General features: G+C 59.1%; 2 protein-coding genes across 14 annotated transcripts in view; one reads left to right on the top strand and one right to left on the bottom strand.

Annotated features, from left to right (window-relative positions):
- POLR2F (RNA polymerase II, I and III subunit F) overlaps window positions 1-21,039 on the bottom strand; it is a 75,410-nt gene that overhangs the window by 41,514 nt on the left and 12,857 nt on the right. For 12 of the 13 annotated variants that reach the window (XR_013449350.1, XR_013449351.1, XM_078076602.1 and 9 more), the window contains exon 1: window positions 7,580-7,730. The exons of the other annotated variant lie outside the window; for it this stretch is intronic. The gene's annotated coding sequence lies outside the window, so the exon portion shown is untranslated. Of the gene's footprint in view, window positions 1-7,579; window positions 7,731-21,039 lie in introns of those variants that run through there. 13 annotated transcript variants of the gene reach the window in all.
- SOX10 (SRY-box transcription factor 10) lies at window positions 9,333-19,780 on the top strand. The gene is made up of 4 exons (XM_036102184.2): window positions 9,333-9,532; window positions 10,030-10,544; window positions 15,448-15,716; window positions 18,028-19,780. Exons 2-4 carry the CDS (start codon window positions 10,108-10,110, stop codon window positions 18,729-18,731), a joined length of 1,410 nt encoding a protein of 469 aa, XP_035958077.2. The 5' UTR covers window positions 9,333-9,532; window positions 10,030-10,107; the 3' UTR covers window positions 18,732-19,780.

The following is a 21,039-nucleotide window of genomic DNA, read 5'->3' as shown; positions in this document are numbered from 1 at the left end:
AATCAAATGGGGGAAAGGAAGGCATTGGGCCAGAATAGGATTTCTGTCCCCCATTTCCCCACCCCCGTCCCCCTAGTGCCAAGGCCTAGGGCTGTGAGCTCTAGCCAGAGATGGGGGCGGAGGGTGGGGCAGGAGGGAGGAGGGGGAGACCCGGGTGCTTCCTGTGCCCCCCTCTTTCCCTTGGCCTCCTGGGACTCAGGGCTGGGTCCCCTGGGGCGGTAGTGTCTGAAGCTGACAGATCTGCCCTGTCCTTCCTGCCTGCTAGGGGAAGGGGTGGAGCTGGCTGGGGAGCTGGCTCAGATCCCCCTTCCCTAGGTCCTCAGGGGTTTGGCGTCTCACTAAACCCAGCCTGTCCCTCCAGGAGCCCCAGCTGCAGAAGAAAGAAGAATACCGGACTAGGGATCAAGCCGCCTGCCTCCATCACGTGAGAGACCTTGGACCAGTCTCCTCCCTCCAGTCCTCAGACTCAGACTCCCTCCTTGCTCCTTTCCCCTCTCCAGGCCTCCCACCCCTTCCTCTACCGGTCCTCACCCCTTCATTCATTGGACACCTCCAGCATGCCAGGCATTCAGCAGATCACCAAGGATTCGTGGAGCTGACATCCTTGTGGGAAGATGGACAATGAATAACTAATCTCACAATAAACATAAAATCGTAAATTGCAGTGAGCGCTATAAAGAAAAAGGCCAGAGTGCTGTCACAGGGAAATAGCTGATGCTGGAGAATCAGGCGGTGTCTCTAGACACGACCTCGAGGCTGAGCCCACAGGAGGAGCCGGCGAGGAGACTGTGGGAGTGCATTCAGTGGGGAGAGGGCATCTGTGGGGCTTGGCAGCCACTCTGGCTGGAGTGTCAGCGATGAGAGTGGGGCCAGGATATGAGGGCCAGGCTGAAGATTTAGGATTTTTTTTTAAAGATTTTATTTATTTATTTGACAGAGAGAGACACAGCGAGAGAGGGACCACAAGCAGGGGGAGTGGGAGAGGGAGAAGCAGGCTTCCCGCGGAGCAGGGAGCCCGACGTGGGGCTCGATCCCAGGACCCTCGGATCATGACCTGAGCCGAAGGCAGATGCTTAACGAATGAGCCACCCAGGCGCCCCAAGATTTGGGATTTTGATCCCAAGAGCCATGAGAAGGAAGTATGTATTTGATCCATCTCTGATTTGAAGTGTTATTTCCCTACGTGCACGTGCATCTGCCACATCTGTGCGCTTTAGACCGAGTGAGCAAACAGCTGACTGTGGTGTGAACTCGTGGGTCTTGCCCCAAAGGGTCAGATAGAAATGATGTGATCAGGCCTGAGGAGAGGAGAAGTAGCACAAGGCTCTTAGTGGGTTATCTCTCTGGTCAACGAGGTTGGACAGGTACTTGTTGAGCACCTGCTATGTACTCCCGCGTCCAGGCCTGAGCAGCTACCTCGGGGGAGACGAGACCAGATGTGGGCCTTTTCCTACAGAACCTGAAACCCCTGCTAGTAAATCTGAAAGAGCCCCCTGAGATCAGAGGCCAACTCTCTCATTGTATAGAGGAACGGATGAGCAAGCCCAGACAGGGCAGCCGACTACCCCAAGGTCACACAGCAAGAGTCTGGACCTTGGCAGAGTTGGGAGCAGCTCCTCCCACTGTACCTGCCAAAGCTGAGATTTCCACTCAGCTTTGTCTTCCACTTTGTCTTCCCCAAACGGAAGACATTCAAACTCTCTGACTTCTCAGCCTGCCACCTGGTAAGGGGGTGAGACATGCAAAATCCCCGCGCCTGGCAGCCTCGTGGATATATTACACTTCTGCTTGCACCAGAGCACCCGGACACGCGACCACACCCCTAGGGTTGTGCCTGAGTCCCTCGGTCTTATCATGGTAAGTGCGCCTCCTCCCCCCACAAAGGGAAGAGATTTTCCTGAGTGTATTATATCCAAGTCATTATCATATCCGATACATTAGCCGCCCTACCTGGAAAACGTTGGACACCGACGAGAGAAGTGAATGGCCATGTCTACCTTTTGTTTCAGGCAATCTGCTGGACACTTGCTATTTCTCATTGCTTTTTCATCTTTGAGACATTCCCAGGAGGCAAGTATTGGCATCCTCATCTTACAGATGAAGTAATTCATTACGAAGATAAGTAAGCGGCCCAATCCCACAGCAGATTAGTGGGGCAGGACCGAATTTGAACCCTGGTCTCTCTGGCTCCGGATCTCAGGCTCATCACTCAGCTCCTTTGTCATTATAAAGTGACATCATCAAAGGATATGGTAACTTTCTTGTGGAGGAGCCCCTTTGAGCTCATACAAACACTGAAATCCCACCAGATCACCCTGTGTTCATTTTCAGGGGAGAGAGGGGAACTTTGCAAGAGCAGAGATGCACTCACAACGCCAAGCTCAAATGGGTGATCCTGACTCCCATCACGCCCAGCCCGGTCCCCTGCCCTTCAGCATCCACAGCCCTGGTCCGTGGTCATACCCTGGATGATGGAGTGAAATGACAGGGTATCTGGTGTGGGCAGATCTGGGTTTTTCCAGCCACCCCCTAAACTGGGCCACCTGGACGAGTCCCTCGCCCCAAGCTGCCCAGGTGATGGAGGTTCAGAGGCCCTCGTTAGCCACACTCAGCCCACCCTGCTATGACAGCAGCAGCCCCCTCCAGGTCAAAACCAGGGTCCCCTCTGAAAAAAGCCACCCTCGGCCCTCCCCCACCCTTCCTTTCTTTCCTCCACCTTCCCCAACCCGATCTCGTCACCCTCAAGCATGTCTGCACCATGTTGCCCTAATAGGTGTGGGAATGTATGAATGAATGACCCAACTCCCCATTCATCAACAAGCTCCTCAAAGACAAGCTGACCATTCGCCCCTCTCCATTACCCCAGACAGCAGAGCCTTGCCTAGGGGTGGGTCCTTGGGAAACCTGGGGCAAAAAGTCAGGGCAAAGAGGTCAAGTTCCAAGACTAAACAGTCATGTGACCTTAGTCAGTCAATCGCTTCCCTTTCTGCTCTTGTTCAACGGGACGATGGCCCTGCCCTTGTTCTGCCAGCCCCCAGCTACTAGGGGCTGACGGGAGAACATCCAGTGATAGCAACAGCACTTGGACAGGGAAAGAAGCAAGGACCACTATCAAACCCAAGGTCAACTGACAGCCACCTTCCGAGGGCCGACCCCTAGATGCTGAGAACAATAGCTGCCATTTACTGAGTCCCGTAATGTGCCAGGGACCATCCTAAGTGCTTACACACTACATCCGGTTTCATCCTCCGCACAGCCTAGTAGGAAAGTGAGACTCAGAGATGTCACGTCCTTTGCCAAGGACACACAGCTAATAAGTGGGGGTGGCAGGATTCAGACCCAGAGCTGTCTGACTCAAGAGCAGCACACCTTGCTGCCTGGGCAAGTTTATCTCCTCGAGAGTCATTCGTTCATTCGCACCGCTGGGCACCTTCTAAGTGCAAGGCATCATGCTGGAAGGTGGGAAGGACCCAGCTTACAGGGACAAGGTCCCGCTGGAAAGGCGAGGGATGCAGGAGTCAGAGGAGGCTCCAGGCCCGGCCACCAGGCAAGGTGTCCTGAGCGATGCTTGGCTGCTGGGGCCTGGGCCGCAGAGTAGGGGTGGGGAGAGTACACAGGGCTGAGGAGGAGTTGGGGATAAGTATTTTAAACAAAGATCCATTTCTTAACTGCAGAACTTAGAGCTTTTGACAGGCCCTGCACCTCTAAAAAGAGGAAGTGGAAAGCAGGGTTTCCGTAACTTATTTGCCCACAAAACTGCCTTTTCAAGAGACGCCAATCCATCTCTGAGGAACACCAAGGCTTGGAAACATTAGCTCAGGCATTGGACTCTCGTTTTGAAATATAATTCATGTGCTATCAAATCTGGAAACGCCCTCAGAGATAACCCAGTCTGCCCCTCATTTTATGGATAGGGAAACTGAGGCCAGGGGAGGGTAGAGGTGGCCGGGGCAACAAAGGGCCTCCACAGCCCAGCCGGGACTCAAGCCCAGCCCTCGGAGTCCCCGTGGCCCACACAGCCCTGGAGGCCCTGGGTTGTGCCAAGGCACTGGGTATCTGTGTAGGCCTCTCCCCTCAAACTCTGAGCTCCTGTGTCTCATACAGAGTACATTCCCGAAAGTTCAGCTCAGCGTGAGAGATTCGGGGCAGACACCAGGAAGGGCTTTCTAGCAGCAGGGTCTGGAGAACAAGAACAAGAACAAGCAGTCTCCTTCTGGGAGCGCTTCTGAGAAAAGGGCAGAGGCCAGCGGCCCTGAGGCTGCCCTAGGCACTGGCCCGGCCTCCTTGTGGCCAGAGAGGGTGGGGCAGGGCAGGAAATGAAGACTCAGGCCCCAGGAGCTACCTTCCTGGCTTGGGGTGGGACCCTCAGCTTGGACCAGAAGAAACAAGGACGGGCGAGAGCCCCTGTTGGGACAAGCCCTGGAACGCTGCCGTCCTTCATCCTCCACAAGAGCTCAGGCCCTCCACCTCCAGGAAGCCAGTCCTGCCTGTTCCAGCCTCGCCTATCTGTTCCTCCTTGGAACCCTGACAGCAGCTCAACTCAGGAAAGACTCCCTGAGGTCATGCTGGGCCCTGGGGGGGCCAACACCAAGAAGGAAGGCATGGCCCTACCCTCAGGGGGCTCCAGGTAGGAGGTGGAGACCGGCCCGGAAGCCAGGCTGTGTAAGGGGAGGTGCAAGGCCATCTCCACCCCCACTGGAAGGTAATACAGGAAGAGAATTCCAACTGAGTTCGTGTCCAGAAGTGCATCCCTGAAGAGAGGGCCTCCAAGCTGGGCTGTAAGCAATGATGGATGGGGAGCACAGGGAAAGTGCAAAGGCCCGGGGGGTGGGTGGAGGAGGGGACTGGCCCATGGTGGCACCTGGGGTCTAGTGGCAGGGGGGCAGAGTGGTCAGAGGCTGGGCTCAGGAGGTAAACCGCGGGTGCCAGTGCATTCCCACCTATCACTAGCTGGGTGAGCTAGGGCCTGTCACTGAACCTCCTGTGCCTCAGTTTCTTTCCTAGAAGGAGAATAATAACAGTACCCACTCACTGGATTGCTGAGAGGACAGAGTGCTCAGAGCCGGGCTGGCCCACAGGAGGCTCTGGAAGTGTGGGTCTCTGCTGTCAAGGGGGCACAGGGTAGGGGAGGCCCGGCCCCGAGGAGCTTATCACACACCACCCTGGTCTGATGCTGGGATTCGATGGGCAGATTATAAACTCCTGAAGGCAAGTCCACAGTGGCTACTCAGTAAACACTTGTGCACTTGAACTGATGTGAGCACCGTTCACACCTCCCAGCACATAAATTACTACTACATACCAAACATTGAGCCAGGTACTTGTGTGCGTGCGTGCGTGCATGTGTGTGTGTGCGTGTGTGTGCATATTCTTAATTAATTCTCCCATCCACTCCCACATGTAGTGATATATAATATTATCAGCATTTTACACATGCAAAAACCAAATCCCAAGAAGCTAACAGCATAAATTGCCCAAGGCCACGTGGATGCTAATGGCACAACTTCCTGACTCCAAGTCCAGTGCTCTTTCTACTGCCCTCCAAACCACAAACAACACAGCCTGTCCAGAGGCAGTGGGAGCCTAGGAAATGTTCGAGGGAGCTCTCACACTCCCCATGCACTCACCCAGACTAAGCTTCTGTCAAGGTCACTACCATACCCTTGACCCCTGACCTGTGCCCCTGAGCCCTCCCTCACCCCAATGTGCAGGCCCTCCCCTGCCACATCCCCCAAATCCCCACACACTCCAGTGTGACTGCAATTCTGACCTCCAGCTCTGGGGTCCAGAGCCCTGGCCCCCTGCCCTCTCCCCAGAGATTTGGGGCTCTGCAGGGGGTCATCACAGCCTCGGGGCTCCAGACCCAGTGAGGGAAAGCAAGGCCCAGAGAGCTCGAAAAGTAAACACATCTGGACTGCCCCCCCCCATTCAGAATCAGCCAGTCTGTGGTGGGAGCCAGGCTTCAGTACTTTTAAAAAACTTCACACATGATTCTAAAGTTCAGCAAGAATTAGAACCAATCCTCCAGACACCTGCTTAGGAGCTGGTGAGAAATGCAGAATGGCAGGGGCAGACCTGAAGAATGGGAGCCAGTGTGCTGCACACCTTTATGGTGAAAAGTACTGCCCTAGGCCAACCCCCGGCTTCCACACAAACCAGCAGGGAGGGACGAAGGCGAATCCCCTCCCCCTCCCCGGCCCCAGGACACTGGACGTGGATAGTGAGTATCTGAAGCACTGAGAGAGGGGGCCACAGGCCTGAGGGAATGAGGGAGTGACAGCCTAGACCAGGTAGGTGCCTGGAGGTGCTAAAGTGCTTTCCCAGTGTCCCCTCATCTGTCCTCAGTCAGGGAGAGAGTCTCATGCCCACCTGGGGAAACTGAGGCTGGAGCAGAGGCTCAACTTGACCAGCACCACCCTCGCCCTCACACAGCCCCAGCCCCACTGAAGAGCAGATTTCCCCCATCTCAGCTCAGTGTGTCCTGGGAGGAGGCAGGGAGGCACCGGGGGTCACTGCCCAGGTGAGAGATAAGGGCCTGAGACCTGGGGCAGGGAGCCCAGGGCAGAGCCTTCCACAGAGCAGGCCCAATGCCCTAGGAAGAGGACTCGGGGAGCTAAGGGGTTAAGGGTCACTGCTGACAGAAGCAGCTCTGCCAGGCGGGGTCCTCAGTGGGCTTTCCGTCTGACTGCCAGGGGCCGTCATTCACTGTCAGGGCTGTCTGAGCAGTAAGGCTGGGGCTGGCGGCAACAGAACCCAGGCGGGGTCCCAGGAAAAGCCTGCAGCTCCTGAAAGGCCTCTCCACCCAGGGAAGGAAACCTAACTCTGCACCATTACGCTCACACTGTGGGCCCCCGTCTCTGCTGGGGAGAGAGGGCAGGCCACAGAGTCCACCGGCCGCCACACCTCAGTGAGGATGGGCAGACTGGTTGGGGGTGTGGCTGTTCTGCCGAGGGCAGAAGCCAGGGTATCTTCACCCAGCACCAGTGCCCCCTCTCCAAACTCACTGCTCTCCAGGGATGGCTGGGGCCTTTGCCCTCTCTGCTGGAGGAAGCTGGGGCCCCCAGGGCCTGGGATGGGATGGAGAGGATTACAGTTGTCAGCATGGGGGTGGTCACGGCAGGGGTTCCCCCTCCCCTTCACCCCCCTCCATGCCCACAGCTCTGGGCATCTGGCAGCCCCTCCCTGTACCCCTGAAGGCCCACCTGCCTTATCCAGCACCTCTCAGCAGAAAGCCCAAGCACAGCAATGAGGAAACAGGAGAGAGGGAGAGAGAGAGAGAGAGACAGAGGGAGGGGAAGAGAGAGGCCCCCTCTGTCCAGCGTGGCTTCTCTGCAGACCCAGAGCGCCCACTGCCACCCCCACCCCCATCCTGGCACAGCTGGGCCAAGGAGGGTGAGGGAGAAGGCGGGGAGCCGGAGAGGGGCGCTGTGGGACCCCACGCCCCGGCTTCTTACCCTGGGCCCTCTCCCCCCACAGCCACCCCTCCCGGCCTAGGGGGTCTCAGACACCACGGGGAGCAGGGAAGTCCTTCCCTTGAAGAGGAGGAACCAAGGGGACGGGAGGACGAGTGGGGACCCACCGGGATCGAGAGATGCCAGGCAGGCGGGCAGCGGGCCGGCAGCAGCGAGTGCTGGAGACTGCTGCAGCAGCTGGACGCGACCGGCTGGATGCGCGTCCCTCCGTCCCTCTGTCCACCCAGGGCGGCTCCTCTCTGGGCGGTTCTGAGGCCGGGCGGGCGCTGTTAAAAAGCTTTTTATGTGTGTGTGTGTTAATCACATGATTGCCGTTCACCTGTATTTCGAACAAAGACAGCTCACTGTTTCAAGGCCCCGAACAAGAGTCTGGGCACAGGGAAGAGAAGGGAGGCGGGGGGAGGAGGGTTGGCAGCGCCGGGGGTGGCGTCGAGGAAAACTGGGGGGAGATTGTCCAAGGCCGGCAAGCGAGAGAAAGAGAAAACCCTTATCAAACTCCTAATTCACTGGGCTCCGAGGCCCCAGACACACTGGCCCGATTGTCTGGCTGGTTGTGTGTGCGAGCATGTGTGTGTGTGTGCTCCAATGTCCGTTCCCCCCACCCCCAACATGCCTTTGCCTCGTGTGACTACCTCATTGTGTCCCATTACCCACCCCCCTCCACCCCCTTGGCCTTTCCCAAGCATGAGGCCTTGCCTAGACCCCCTTTGCAGCCCCACTCCAGACAAGACTCCCTTGGGGTGGGCCTAGGGCCTTGCCCAGCCGCTGAGTTCAGAACCGTACATGGTCGCCAGCGCGGCCCGGGCTCCATCTGCCCCCTCCATGCCCACCCACACCTCTGCCTCGACACCCACCCTCTGGGAAGAGAGAGGGGCTGTGACCTTTGGGGGAGAGACCTGGGAAAGGGGAGAGGAAAAGGAGCCTTGGGTGATGGGCGGGAAAGAAAAAGGAGAGCGATCACCCCACTAGGGAGGTGGCTGAGGACAGAAGTGGGCAGAGAGGCGGGAGAGGGGGGTAGGGGAGTGCAGGACTTCATGACAACCTGGCCTGAGACCCCACACACACCAAGAGAGCATGAACCCAGTGTGGAGGGAGCTGTGGCCCCAGAAGCCTTTTGGACCTACTTGAAGAGGATCCCCCAGCCCAGGCCCATGGCCAGCCCCCTAGGAACTTCAGTCCTGCCTCTCTACCTTGAACAAGCCCAGCCCTTACAAATGCTGTGCATCTGGTGAGAAGGGCCCAGGGGGGCAGCTAGGGCCTCTGCCCTGGGCAGGGGGTATCTAGCTGCCCCTGCCTCACCAGGTATGGACCCGCGTGTGCTCTCTCGCCATATGAGCAGAGGCAGAGGGTAGCCTGGGTCAGGGTGGGAGGCAGGCGAGGCAGGCTGAGAAGCAGTGTCCCTCCGACCACAGTAGGCACTCCCTAAGAGTCTTAAACCAGCGATGCAGGCCAGCCGCCCTCAGATGTCCACAGAAACTTCACCCGTGTTCTCCTCATCCAGCCCCAATCCTTTGCCACCTGCCCATCCCACCACCTGAGGCAGAGGTTGGGGGTCCCAGTTGGGCCCAATTTTCCTGCAAGTAACAGGTTCTGACCCTGCCCACCTGCATCCCTTGGCTTGCCTGGCCTAACCACCCCCACTCCTACACCTCCCTGACTAAGCCCAGGCCCCAAGACAGGCCTGGGACAGCAGCGCCTGGAGCTGGGGTGGGGGGGCCTGGCGGAGGAGCCCTGAGTGTTGGGGATGAAGGACAGCGCTGGAGGCTCCACCTTCTGCCCTTCCCTCCCTCCCCTCCCCCTCCCCCTCTCCCCCTCCTTCCTTCCCAGCCCTCCGCAGCAGCTCAGTGCTCAGTCAGTCTCGGGCTGTCCGGCCAGGGTGGTTGGTGGTGAGGTTTCAGGCTCCGTCCTGACGAGGCCGTGGCCTGAGGCTCAGGGCCCCCCAGCCCCTCCCTCCCAGCCCACCAGCGTCACCCCCAAGCCCCGAGCTGGACCGCACACCTTGGGACACGGTTTTCCACTTCCTAAGGACGAGCCCCAGACTGGAGGAGAGGTCCGAGGAGGTGAGTGAGTGCGCAGACCGCTCCTCGGCTCCTGCCTTCGTGGGCCCCGGCCTGGGACCCTGCGGTGGGGCGTGGGTGGAGAGAGACTGACACCCGCATCTGCCCCCCACCCAGCTCCTCTAGACCCCATCGGGGGGCAGGCAGAAGGGAAGACGGAAAGGTGAGAGAAAAGGTGGGAAATTCCAGGAGCCAGGATTAGAGCAGAATAAAGAGTCCGTTTTTCTTCCTTTCCATCAACAAACCTCCACCCAAAAAGAGGTTTAAAAAAACCCAAACCCACCCACACCAAGAGACGGTTGGGACCAGGTGGTGGGAAGACGCGGAGGCGGGCGCTAGGAGGCCGAGCCCGGGTCTGGCATGTGCGCGGGCCCCAGGGGCTCTAGCGAGTTTAGGGGGAGCCGAGCGGGCGCCACCTCGGGGCTGTGCCCGCGTCGCGTCTCGGGCTGCCGTCGGGGCTGCGCGCTCGGCCGCTCCATCGCGCCCTCCTTCCCGTCCAGGTGGGCGTTGGACTCTTCGCAAGGACCCCGGCGGCGGGCCCCGGGGACGCGGCCGAGGCGGCGGCGGCCGGGGGCGACATGGCGGAGGAGCAGGACCTATCCGAGGTGGAGCTGAGCCCCGTGGGCTCCGAGGAGCCCCGCTGCCTGTCCCCAGGGAGCGCGACCTCGCTGGGGCCCGACGGCGGTGGCGGCGGCGGCGGCGGATCGGGCCTGCGAGCCAGCCCGGGGCCCGGCGAGCTGGGCAAGGTCAAGAAGGAGCAGCAGGACGGCGAGGCGGACGATGACAAGTTCCCCGTGTGCATCCGCGAGGCCGTCAGCCAGGTGCTGAGCGGCTACGACTGGACGCTGGTGCCCATGCCCGTGCGCGTCAACGGCGCCAGCAAGAGCAAACCGCACGTCAAGCGGCCCATGAACGCCTTCATGGTGTGGGCGCAGGCGGCGCGCAGGAAGCTGGCCGACCAGTACCCGCACCTGCACAACGCCGAGCTCAGCAAGACGCTAGGCAAGCTCTGGAGGTGAGCGCTCCCGACTCGCCTCCGGGGAGCTCCCGCGGGCCCCCTAGCTGCGGGTGGATTCAGGCTAGACGGGCACTGCCCGGGCCCTTCTCGCGGGGGCAGCCACCGCTTTGATGGGACTGGAAGACCAGGTGTGGGCACTGGACCCGCCCTTCCCCCCATGAGTACCCCCTTGAGGTTGCACTGGCTTAGAACTACAGCGGCCTAGGCAAGGCTCCCCACCCGGGGCAGCGGACCGGAGGGCGCCCCCTCGTGGTTGGAATTCTGTCGGTGGCAGGCGAAGGGCCTGAGCTTCTTGCTGGGGGGGGTGAAGGCGAGAGGGAGGGGAGGATCCCGAGGGCCCCACTCCAAAGGTCTTCACCAACGGCTTTCCCGCCGGCACAGCACACTCGCGGGTGCCACCGCCACTGGCCCCAGTGGTCAGGGGGATGCCCGAGAAATGCTTGGGAAAGAACGGAAGGCCTGGCTGGAGAGGCAGGGAAACTAAGGCAGCCAGATGGAGAACTGGGGGGTAGTTCAAGGAAAATAAGGAATTCAGACAGGAGTCTTTGAAAGAGTGAGGGATGGAGAACTGCCAAGGGCAAATCTATCACTGCAGGATCCTGTCCTGTCCCAGCTACCTTCATCGTGCCTTCCTTATCCTCCCCTCCTTTCGAGGGGGAGGGGGCTCTTCTCTTTATCCTCTAGGGAAGGGGACACAGAAAGAAGTCTCCCCTCCCACCCTGTCCCAGAGCTGCCAGGCCTGCCTCTCTCTCCCTTCCTCCCCCAGTCCGGCGCCATCTTCTTTTCCAGGGCCCCACCCAGCGTTGAGTAACCTCCTACCCCTCCAGCCCCAGAGCTGGAGCTGAGAGCCCTGGCCAGGAGGAAACCTTGGCCCCTCTTCCTACCCAGGGTGCCTCAGAGTCCTTGGTTCCCTGGGTCCAGCCCAAAGCTCTGGGGAAAAACATGCCCCCCAAAGAGGAAGTCTGCCACCCCTCACCTCAGGTCTGGGGCTCAGCCTGGCCCCTTGGGTTATGTTGAGCAGGGTAACAACCTTGGGTTGTGTTGAGTAGGGTAGCAACCTCCCACCTCAGGCGTCCTGGGCAGCTCAGAAAAAGAACAGGGGTTCCAAGAGATGCAAGCCTGCAGAGACCACCTGATTCCCCACTAGACTGCCCAAGAGACAGGCCCAGAAAGGCAAAGGGACCTCAAAGGCCACAACACAGCTGGTGGCAGAGCAGGGCCACAACCCAGGTCTCCTAACTCTTCGTCTAGTGGTTTTCCCCCGCACTGTCCTTGGTGACAGTGGCGGGTCACCCCTTCGCTCTAAAGCGTGATGGGGGGGTAGGGCAGAGAAGGGGAGAGCAGGAGTGAGGCATACCTGAGTTTCAGAAAGTTGGGGCTTCTCAGAGGAGCCTGCCTCCCTCCTGCTGCTGCCCACCCCTTGTGGGCCCCAGCATAATGGAGATTGGGCCTAGAAGGCCAACGGTTTAGGGTAGTAGAAGCAAGAAGGTCCCCCAAGAGACCCAAGAGGGATTCACATCCAGCTCCGTGGTCCCATGAGTTTGCTGATGGCGTGGTGCCCCTTCACCTCCCCGACCCAGCCCTCAGCGCTCTGCTCATCCTGGGCAGGCAGGCTCTGGGCTTAGTGGCCAGTCTGCTGTGTCAACTCAGAGGCTCCAGCTCTGCCCAAGAGCAGAGGTCAAAACTAGCTCCTCTGCCCAAGGTCCATCTGCACCTGGGTAGGGCGCAGCCCAGGCCAGTACCCTTGGTGCTGTGGGACAGAGAAGAGCAAACGAGAGACAGACAACCAGGAGGGAGACAGACAGGCAGATCGAGCAGACCTGGGGGATCAGGAACAGACCCCAGCACCAGCCCAGTGACAGCATGAAAGCAAGGATGGACCCCCACTTCTCCCTCAACCCACTCTGAAGGATTTAAGACTGGACCCTCCACTGTCCCTGTCCCTGTTCCCCCAGCCCAGAACCCTGGGCTTGGGCTCTCTCAGGGGACTAGTTTCTGGCCATCACTGATTGGCCCCAAGGGCCAGTCTAGCATAGGGCCATCAGGAAAGCGGATGCTGCTTGCTCAGGACCCAAGCCCAGGGGTAGAAGGGTGGCAGGACAATGACAAGGATGAAAGGCTATGCCCACAGGTGGGGGGGACACCTGGATCCTGGGTGGGGAACCCTCCTGAAATCCCTCCCAGGCTCATGACTCCCAGGCCTCCAGGAAGGGGGATGGGCTAGACAGGCAGAACTGGAAAACAGGGCCCTAAACCCCAAAAGAGAAAGACATGAGGACAGACTGCTTGGGGTGCTGGAAGTAGGTTGGGGTCGGACACACCGGCGTCCAGGTCCTGGCTCCTAAGTGGCTATGTGAGCTCTGACAGTCAGGCTAACCTTCAGGGCCCGCCTGGGAAAGGACTGTTGGATGCTGATCACATGCTGACGCTTGTACATAGGTTGACGTGCCTGGAGAGAGTAATTAGACCCCAGAGACTAGAAAGGGGGTCACAGGCTGGAGCCTCTCCTGACCCCCAAGTCCACAGGTGCCTTCCCTGACAGGAAGAGAAGATGGAACAGCAGCCGGTGCCCCACCTTGGGAGCCCCCGCCCCAGTCAGGATTTCCCGTTTGCAGGGGTAACCAGCCTACCCTCTCCTGGCCCCTATTCCAAACCTGGGAGACCTAGAGGACAGAGGCCAGGTGGAGAGCAAATGAAGATCAGGTTTGCAGTTAGAGCTTTGGGTGACGTGGGGGCCTGGAGGGCAATGCTGAGCGAGGCTGGTGCTGGGGTCAAGATTAGATTTGAGGTGGTTTACTTGGTGGGGGCAGGATGGGTCTGGGGTTAGGAGAGAATGAACAGAGCTGAGGTTGGGGTCGGGGCTTGGAGGCTTGTTAGCCAACTATAGCTGCTGAAGGACAGTTGAGGGACCGGGCTGGGGTGGGGGCTGAGGGCTGGGGGTTGGGAGGGCCGGGGGTCAGGATTCTGTCAAGGTTAGGGTATTGCTGGGAACTAGCAAGGGAGGCGACAGGGTGTGCTGTGTTTGAATCTTCCCTCTCTCCATGCCCCCTACTGTTTTCTGGCTGATTCACACCCAGTTGCCAGCTGGACAGAGGGCACAAGGAAGGTTTGGGGTAGGAGAGGAAGCTCAGTGTCCCCAGCCATTCCAGAGCCTCTGTGCTGGGGCCCTTGGCTGTGGGCTGAGCCTGCTCTGCGCCCTCTAGTGCAGCTCTCTCCCCGCCCCCCAACACACACACACACACACACACACACACACACACACACACACACCTTCAGGGCCCGCCCCTCTCTGCTGGCCAGCCTCCCTGAGGCCTGGCTGGGGTGGGGGTTGGGGTGCGAGGTTGGTCTGCATGGCGGGGGGAGGAAGGCTGCAGCCCACTTCCTCACCCCGGAGGAGGCGCTGGTCTGGGGTCTTCATGCCATCACTCAGCTAGAGGGACCCTTGGAGAAAGCTGCCTTAGGGCTGGGTTCTGGCAGCCTGGGGGGAGGGGGTGGCGGGGTGGGGGGGGAGGCTAAGCTGCACAGGAATGCTGCTGCCGGCTAGGAGGTGCCTGGTATGACCACCCCCTCCCATCCTGGGCAGGAGGGCTAGGCCTTCCTGACTGGGGGAAGAGGGCACCCACTGGGGAGGGGGTGGGCAGCTGGAGAGAGAGGCCCTTTGGGCAGGACAGAGTCGCACCCACACTGTCCCTCACGTCTAGGATTCTATGAGTTTGTTCTTTCCCCTCAGGCCCTCTGCAAGGTACCCTATTCCGCCCTCCTCACCTAGGGGCAGGGGGAGAGGGTCTGTGGGCCTCTGTCCCAGGGTCTGGGAAGAAAGTCTAGCTTCCTCTAGCCTCTGTCACCCCCTGGACAAGGAGATATGATCTCCCCCAGGATGCCGTGACCCCGCATAGCGAAGGGGACTTACATCCTGCCCCTTCGGCCACACCACACTGGAATTCACAAAATGAGCATTCCAGAGTTGAGAGGGCCCACCCCAGGTCCTCCTGCCCAAGCCCCCCAGCAGTAGTAGAACAGCACCTGTTTCTCAAGGTGCCCGCCCTCCATCCCCAGGCCTTGTGCAAAGTGCTTCACACCCAGGACCTTGGCCAATCCCACACCCACTGAAGTAAGCATTATCATCCTCATTTGATAAGCAAAGAAACTAAGGCTCATAGAAGTGATTTGCCCATGGTCACACAGCTAGCCAGTAGCAGAGACTGGACTCTTCCCCCTCACTACACTGTTGCTCAGTTTGCATACCTCCAGCCCCAGGGAGCTCACCCCCTAAGGAGGCAGCCAGCTCTACCTGCAGACAGCTTTGATGATGAAAAAATTTTTTCTTTCCTTGAACTGAAGCTCTGTGTCCCTCAAAAGCTCTATTCCTGGGGCGCCTGGGTGGTTCAGTCAGTTGAGCATCTGACCCTTGGTTTCGTCTCAGGTTGTGAGCTTCTCCTGACTCCTGGGGTCGAGCCCCAATCTTGGGCTCCTCAAGCAGAGTCTGCTTGTCCCTCTCCATCCCCTCTAACTGCCCCCCCCCCCCCCCCCCCGTCGCTTGTGTGCTTGCACTCGCGCACTCTCTCTCTAGGATAAATGAATAAATCTTAAAAAAAAAAAAAAAGAAGAAGAAGAAGAAAAAGAAAAAGCTCTATTCCTACTTTTAACTCCATCCTCAGGGTTGCCAGGAGCAGCAGGCTGATGGCTCTCACACCCCAGCCCCTGAGAGTTTAGGGAGAGAGATCACAGCCTTCTGAGCCTGTGGTTCCTTGGGCCTCACTTCCTAGTTTGTAAATCAAAGAGCAAGCCCCTGCCCTGGGCCCTGCCTGCCCTCTGGGCTTGCCATTCCCGGACCTCATTTGTTTGAGGGCAGAGACTCACGCTGGCCCCTCTACTATCTCCCCCAACTGTACCACCCCAGGCTGCTGAACGAGAGTGACAAGCGCCCCTTCATTGAGGAGGCTGAGCGGCTCCGGATGCAGCACAAGAAGGACCACCCGGACTACAAGTACCAGCCCCGGCGGCGGAAGAATGGGAAGGCGGCCCAGGGGGAGTCAGAGTGTCCTGGCGGGGAGGCGGAGCAGGGCGGGGCTGCCGCCATCCAAGCCCACTACAAGAGCGCCCACCTGGACCACCGGCACCCAGGAGAGGGCTCCCCCATGTCAGACGGGAACCCCGAGCACCCCTCAGGTGAGCGCTGGGCTGATGACGAGCTGTGGGTGGGGAGAGCCTGGGCACTGGGGAGAGGCGAGGGCTAGCTGCTGTGAGACCCGGACCCACAACCGGCCTGGGGGCTGGGGAGGCTGCCAGGCTGCAAGTAGCCCCAGCTGGGGTGCAGGGTCCCGGAGGGAGCTCAGTGGGAACTCAGACGCCAAAGAAAGTGGCTGGGCACGATGGCTCCGGCTGATGGAAGAGGGTGCCGCTGCTGAGTGAAGAGGCCAGTTAAGGAGGCTGTGGAGGCCAAGGGGTGAGTTACAACCGGAAAAGCAGAGACAGAATGATTTTGAGAAATGGGAGATCAGATGCAGGAGAGATCACTGCCGGGAGCCACGGCATGTGATGTTGAGCAAGTGCCACGGAGGGGCCAGACACAGGGCATCTCGTTGCATTTGCATTTATGAAAAGAGCAGCTAACATTAATTGAGCACCTACTGTGTACCAGGCACCCTAATTGCCTTAGGTGTATTAACTCATTCAATCACTCTGAGCTGTGATGAGGCAGCCACACTGCCTGGGCTCAGACTTCAGCTGTGTGACAAGTGACTCCCATGTCCTGGATGAGAAAACGGGCACAGCTGAGTCTGAGCCCAGGCAGCTGGTCTCTGGGGCCCCTGCCAGCACCACTGCTGCCCCGCTTACGCTGATACAGCATATAGAATATGCCATACGTGGGCTCGGGCACACAGGAAGTCTCCGTAAGCACAGCTCTGCCCTCAGGAGACACGCCCGAGCCCTCCTTTGTGCCAGACCTGGGAGCAGACACCAGGGGCACCAACAAGAGAAGCTCCCTGGTTTCGGAGGTCCACAGTCTAGAGGGAGGAGAAGGTATGAACACGAATGAAGAAGAAACAAGTGTGCATGAAGCCTGTACCTCCAGAAGGAGGCCATGTCTGAGCCGCTCGGTATCATCTCTGTTTTACTGATACGGAGACAGGTTAGAGAAGATGGGCATTTTCCCAGGATCACACAGTAAGTGATAGAACCAGGATTCAAGCCCAGGCGGCTCTCAAAATCCAGAGCACTTGGCCAGTGCAGGACCTGGCATTGCCTCTGGTCTGATGAGGGAGACACGGGCCGGCCCTCAAGGAGCCCCCAGTCTCACAGACCATGGACATGTTCTCTCCCCGATGGGATCCCCAGTCCGGCTGTCTCTCCCACACACTTCAGAGATTCAGGGACACACCACACACACACACACACAGAGCAGAAGACCCCAGACCACATACCAAACAGCCACCTCAGAATATAACTGTGGGCATGGGCTTTTTCTCAGCCTTCAAGGCCAGCTCAGCTTCCTCTCCTCAGGGAGACCTTCCCCAGGTCCCCAGGACAGGGTGGGTGGCTTCCTCCTCTGGTCTCCTGAGCCCTCTGCATATCCTGTCACTTCTGATGCTGCCCTCCAGTTCTGTGTGAGTCTCTGGATCCTCCACCAAGACTCTTGAGCTTGTAAAGATAGGACCCATCTTATTTATGTTTGTATGCCCTGCACCTGGCACCGTGTCCCCTAAGCATTTGCTGAATGAATATGTGAACGAGAAAATAGAGGAACAGGGGTGGAGCAGGTCAGCTATCTAAGTGTCCTCCTGATCAAGCGAGGAAAAGCAGCTGGAGGGACGAGGGGCAGCACAGCTGAGCGAGAGGCCGGTGGGGCAGAGTCAGAGGGAAGGCTTCCCGGAGTGAGGGGCCCTTGGGCGGGCTTTGGGAGGACAGACGGGGCTGGAGGGGACACATGGCTATTTGGGGGCCAAGGGCGGAGGGGGTGGGGGGAGGAGGTACAGGCAAGCTAGCCAAAGTGAAGCAGTCAGTAGTGATGCGGGCAGACGAGGTCAGCAGCAAGGAGAGCAGCGGGCAGAAGCCAAGCGCTCAAGAGAACAGGCACGCACAGAGCGATGCGCCAGCCCCGTCACGGCCGACAGCTAAGGGGCAGTGGGAGCAGGGAAGGAAGCCGACTTCAGCTGATATGAGAAACAACTTCCCAACAGGGAAGGTTTTTCAAAATGCAGCACGCCTGTCTAGGAGGTGGGTGACAGAGGGAGTCCTGCTCTGGGGGGAGAGGGAGACGCACCCCTCAGAATGGAGAATTTCAGAAACAACTGGAGACCAGCCCTAGACCGTTACAGAATTAAGTGCCAACTCGGGCTGCCCAAACACGTAAAGCTTACAAGGTCATGCAGTGATCCATCCTCGGCCTCATGGAGGCATCTTTTCTGACGGTGAACCATCAGAATCCAGAAGCCTCTGACCTCGCTTCCCACTTTCTTTCTGTCTCCCTTTCACCCAGGCCAGAGCCATGGCCCACCTACCCCTCCGACCACCCCAAAGACAGAGCTGCAGTCGGGCAAGGCAGATCCCAAGCGGGATGGGCGCTCCATGGGGGAGGGCGGGAAGCCTCACATCGACTTCGGCAACGTGGACATCGGTGAGATCAGCCACGAGGTAATGTCCAACATGGAGACCTTTGATGTGGCTGAGTTGGACCAGTACCTGCCACCCAACGGGCACCCGGGCCACGTGAGCAGCTACTCGGCAGCCGGCTACGGGCTGGGCAGCGCCCTGGCTGTGGCCAGTGGACACTCCGCCTGGATCTCCAAGCCACCAGGCGTGGCTCTGCCCACGGTCTCGCCACCCGGTGTGGATGCCAAAGCCCAGGTGAAGACGGAGACCGCGGGGCCCCAGGGCCCCCCACACTACACCGACCAGCCATCCACCTCGCAGATCGCCTACACCTCCCTCAGCCTGCCCCACTACGGCTCCGCCTTTCCCTCCATCTCCCGCCCCCAGTTTGACTACTCTGACCATCAGCCCTCAGGACCCTATTATGGCCATTCAGGCCAGGCCTCTGGCCTCTATTCGGCCTTCTCCTACATGGGGCCCTCGCAGCGGCCCCTCTACACGGCCATCTCTGACCCCAGCCCCTCAGGGCCCCAGTCCCACAGCCCCACACACTGGGAGCAGCCGGTATATACGACGCTGTCCCGGCCTTAGAGGGAGCCCCGTCATCACCACCCTGCCCGGCCCCTCTGGGTAGCACGCCCCTTCCCCCAGCCCTCGTGCCCTGTTCCTCACCCATCTCAGGCCTGCTGGTGGCTGTGGAGGAGGCTGCAGAGGCTGACAGCTGAGGGAAGGCTTTCTGTCTGGCTCACCACCTTTGATGACCCCACCCCGTCCTATCCAGGCTCCAGCCCAGGCAAAGCCCTGGGCTACTAGGCTGGGCAGAGGAGAAGGAGGTTGACTGTCGCCCCTAGAATGAACGATGAGGGGCTGCACCTTCCCCCCAGGAATGACCCTCATCCCAGGACCTGAGAAAGACCCGCTCACCCTCCTCTGGGAGTAGGGGAGGCATCCAGGGTCAGATGGGAATCGGAGGCCCTGCCACACCTGTGCCCGTGTTCGCGCTCTCATGGAGAATGAGGGGTCTGACATAATCCGTGCCACCTGGGCCACGTGCCTAAGATCAAAGCCGGCCAGAGACCTGCATCAGTGCCCACAGTGGGCTACAACTGCCCCTCGGGGGCTGAGGACAGCTTTGAACAGCTTTGGGGGGGATCTCAGAGGGAGGGCTCCTCATCCCCTCAGGGCCCCCTCCCTTTCTGAACACAGGGAGGAACTGGCACAGAGGCCTCCAGATGCAATTCTGTGCCAATCACTTCATTCTTTGTCTAACGGAGAAAGAGCACCCCGGCCCTACTCCACTACAACCTCCCAGACCTTGAGGCACCTCCCGGATGAGGAGGCAGGGGCTCCAGGAAAGGATTCAGAGACAATTCACAGAGCCTTCCTCCCAGGCTCCCCGCCAACTCCCTCTCCCCTCACCAGGCTCTGTGGTCCCTGCTCTGTCAGCCCCAACTCCTCGGGCTTCCCAGAGCGTCATAGCTGCTCGGGCCCCAGCCCTCAGCTCCAGGAGGAGACACAGGGCCTGGCACCCAGGTTGCTGGCAGCAGGCTGAAGACACTAAACTCCTGACATGTACGTTCTGCCCTGGCCTTTTGCCCTTTGCCTCCCAGTGGTATTTGAATAAAGTATGTAGCTCTGTCTGCCCCTATTTTCCTGTTCTGCAGCCCCCACAGTCCACATGTAACTCATTACTGCCCCCCTTATTTATCTCAGTAGAACCCTCTCCCCTCTCCCCTCCTCCTAGGTACTCCAGCCCCTATTAACTCTGCATTAAGCATTCCACATAATAAAATTAAAGGTTCCGGTTACCTGCTTGGTGGGCCTGACCTGGCCTGTCTCTTGGTCTCTTATCCCTGCACCTGTGCTTCCTCAGAATCTCTTTCTGGAAACAGCTAGGGGGTAGAATGCAAAGGACAGATAATGCAAAGGTCTCCTCTCTCCCGTGAGAAGGTGGGGGCCCTGCAGTGTGTTGGGACAACTAGCATCCCAATGGGGTCAGTGGGTGCCCAGGGTTGAGGCCTCCGCTGGGAGCTCTCTCCCAGCCCAGCTGTGCCCATACTGTAGGTGGATCACTTGCCGTTCCAGCTGGAGCTCAGCAAGAGCACCTTCCGAGTAGCCCCTTTCACTTGTCCAGCAGAGGGGTGGGGCTTGAAAGAACTCAAGGCACACGTATTTGAAAGAGGTGGGTCAAGCCTGACGTCTGGCTGTCTGCAGCCAGCAGGCCTGTCCGTTAGGATGTGTGGACTCTCACTGCCCCCCTCTCTGTGCCTCCCCTCCCCCAGCACATATACACCCCTTGGTCTGCTCCGGGATCTAGCCGAGTCTTCCTGGCAGTTGCCTGTGTCTGGGTGTGAACCCAGGATGGCAGACACGCAACCTCATCCTTCAGTGCTCATTCCCTAAGAGCTCTCCCTTCGGTGGAATTCCAACCTGTGCTCGGGGGCAGAGGCCACTCCTCAGGGGCGAGGGAAACCTCTTTACCGTCATGCTCCACTCATGGATGGCTCTGGGGTTGGAAGTCTCCCTTAGACCTGGCTCCTAATGACAGTAACAGCTCCCGTGCCCTGAGTGCTCCCTGACCAAATGCTCTGTCGAGCGCTTTATTATCATTCAGGCCCAGGAGAGAGTGGGTCCACTCATCCCTATTTTCCAAATGGGCAGCTAAAACTGAGAGGTTGATGCTAAGAAGCACTGGTACCAGAATCTGCAGCCAGCTGACTCCAAAGCTTGTCACCTCTTTCACCCTGCCCATGGCTTGCAGGCCTCACTTCTGCTTGTCATCGGGAGTGATGCTTCTTCCACTGCTCCAGACCAGCATCCCCAGCTCCCTTATCCATTTCTTTCATCCGTGGGCTCCAGCCCCTCACCGCCTAGTCAGGACCTGCGGTGGGGCAGGGAG

The sequence above is a fragment of the Halichoerus grypus genome, chromosome 6 (assembly GCF_964656455.1).
Source record: "Halichoerus grypus chromosome 6, mHalGry1.hap1.1, whole genome shotgun sequence".
NCBI lineage: Eukaryota > Metazoa > Chordata > Mammalia > Carnivora > Phocidae > Halichoerus > Halichoerus grypus.
The sequence above is the reverse complement of the archived record's forward strand: the minus strand, read 5'-3'. Positions and strand labels throughout refer to the sequence as shown.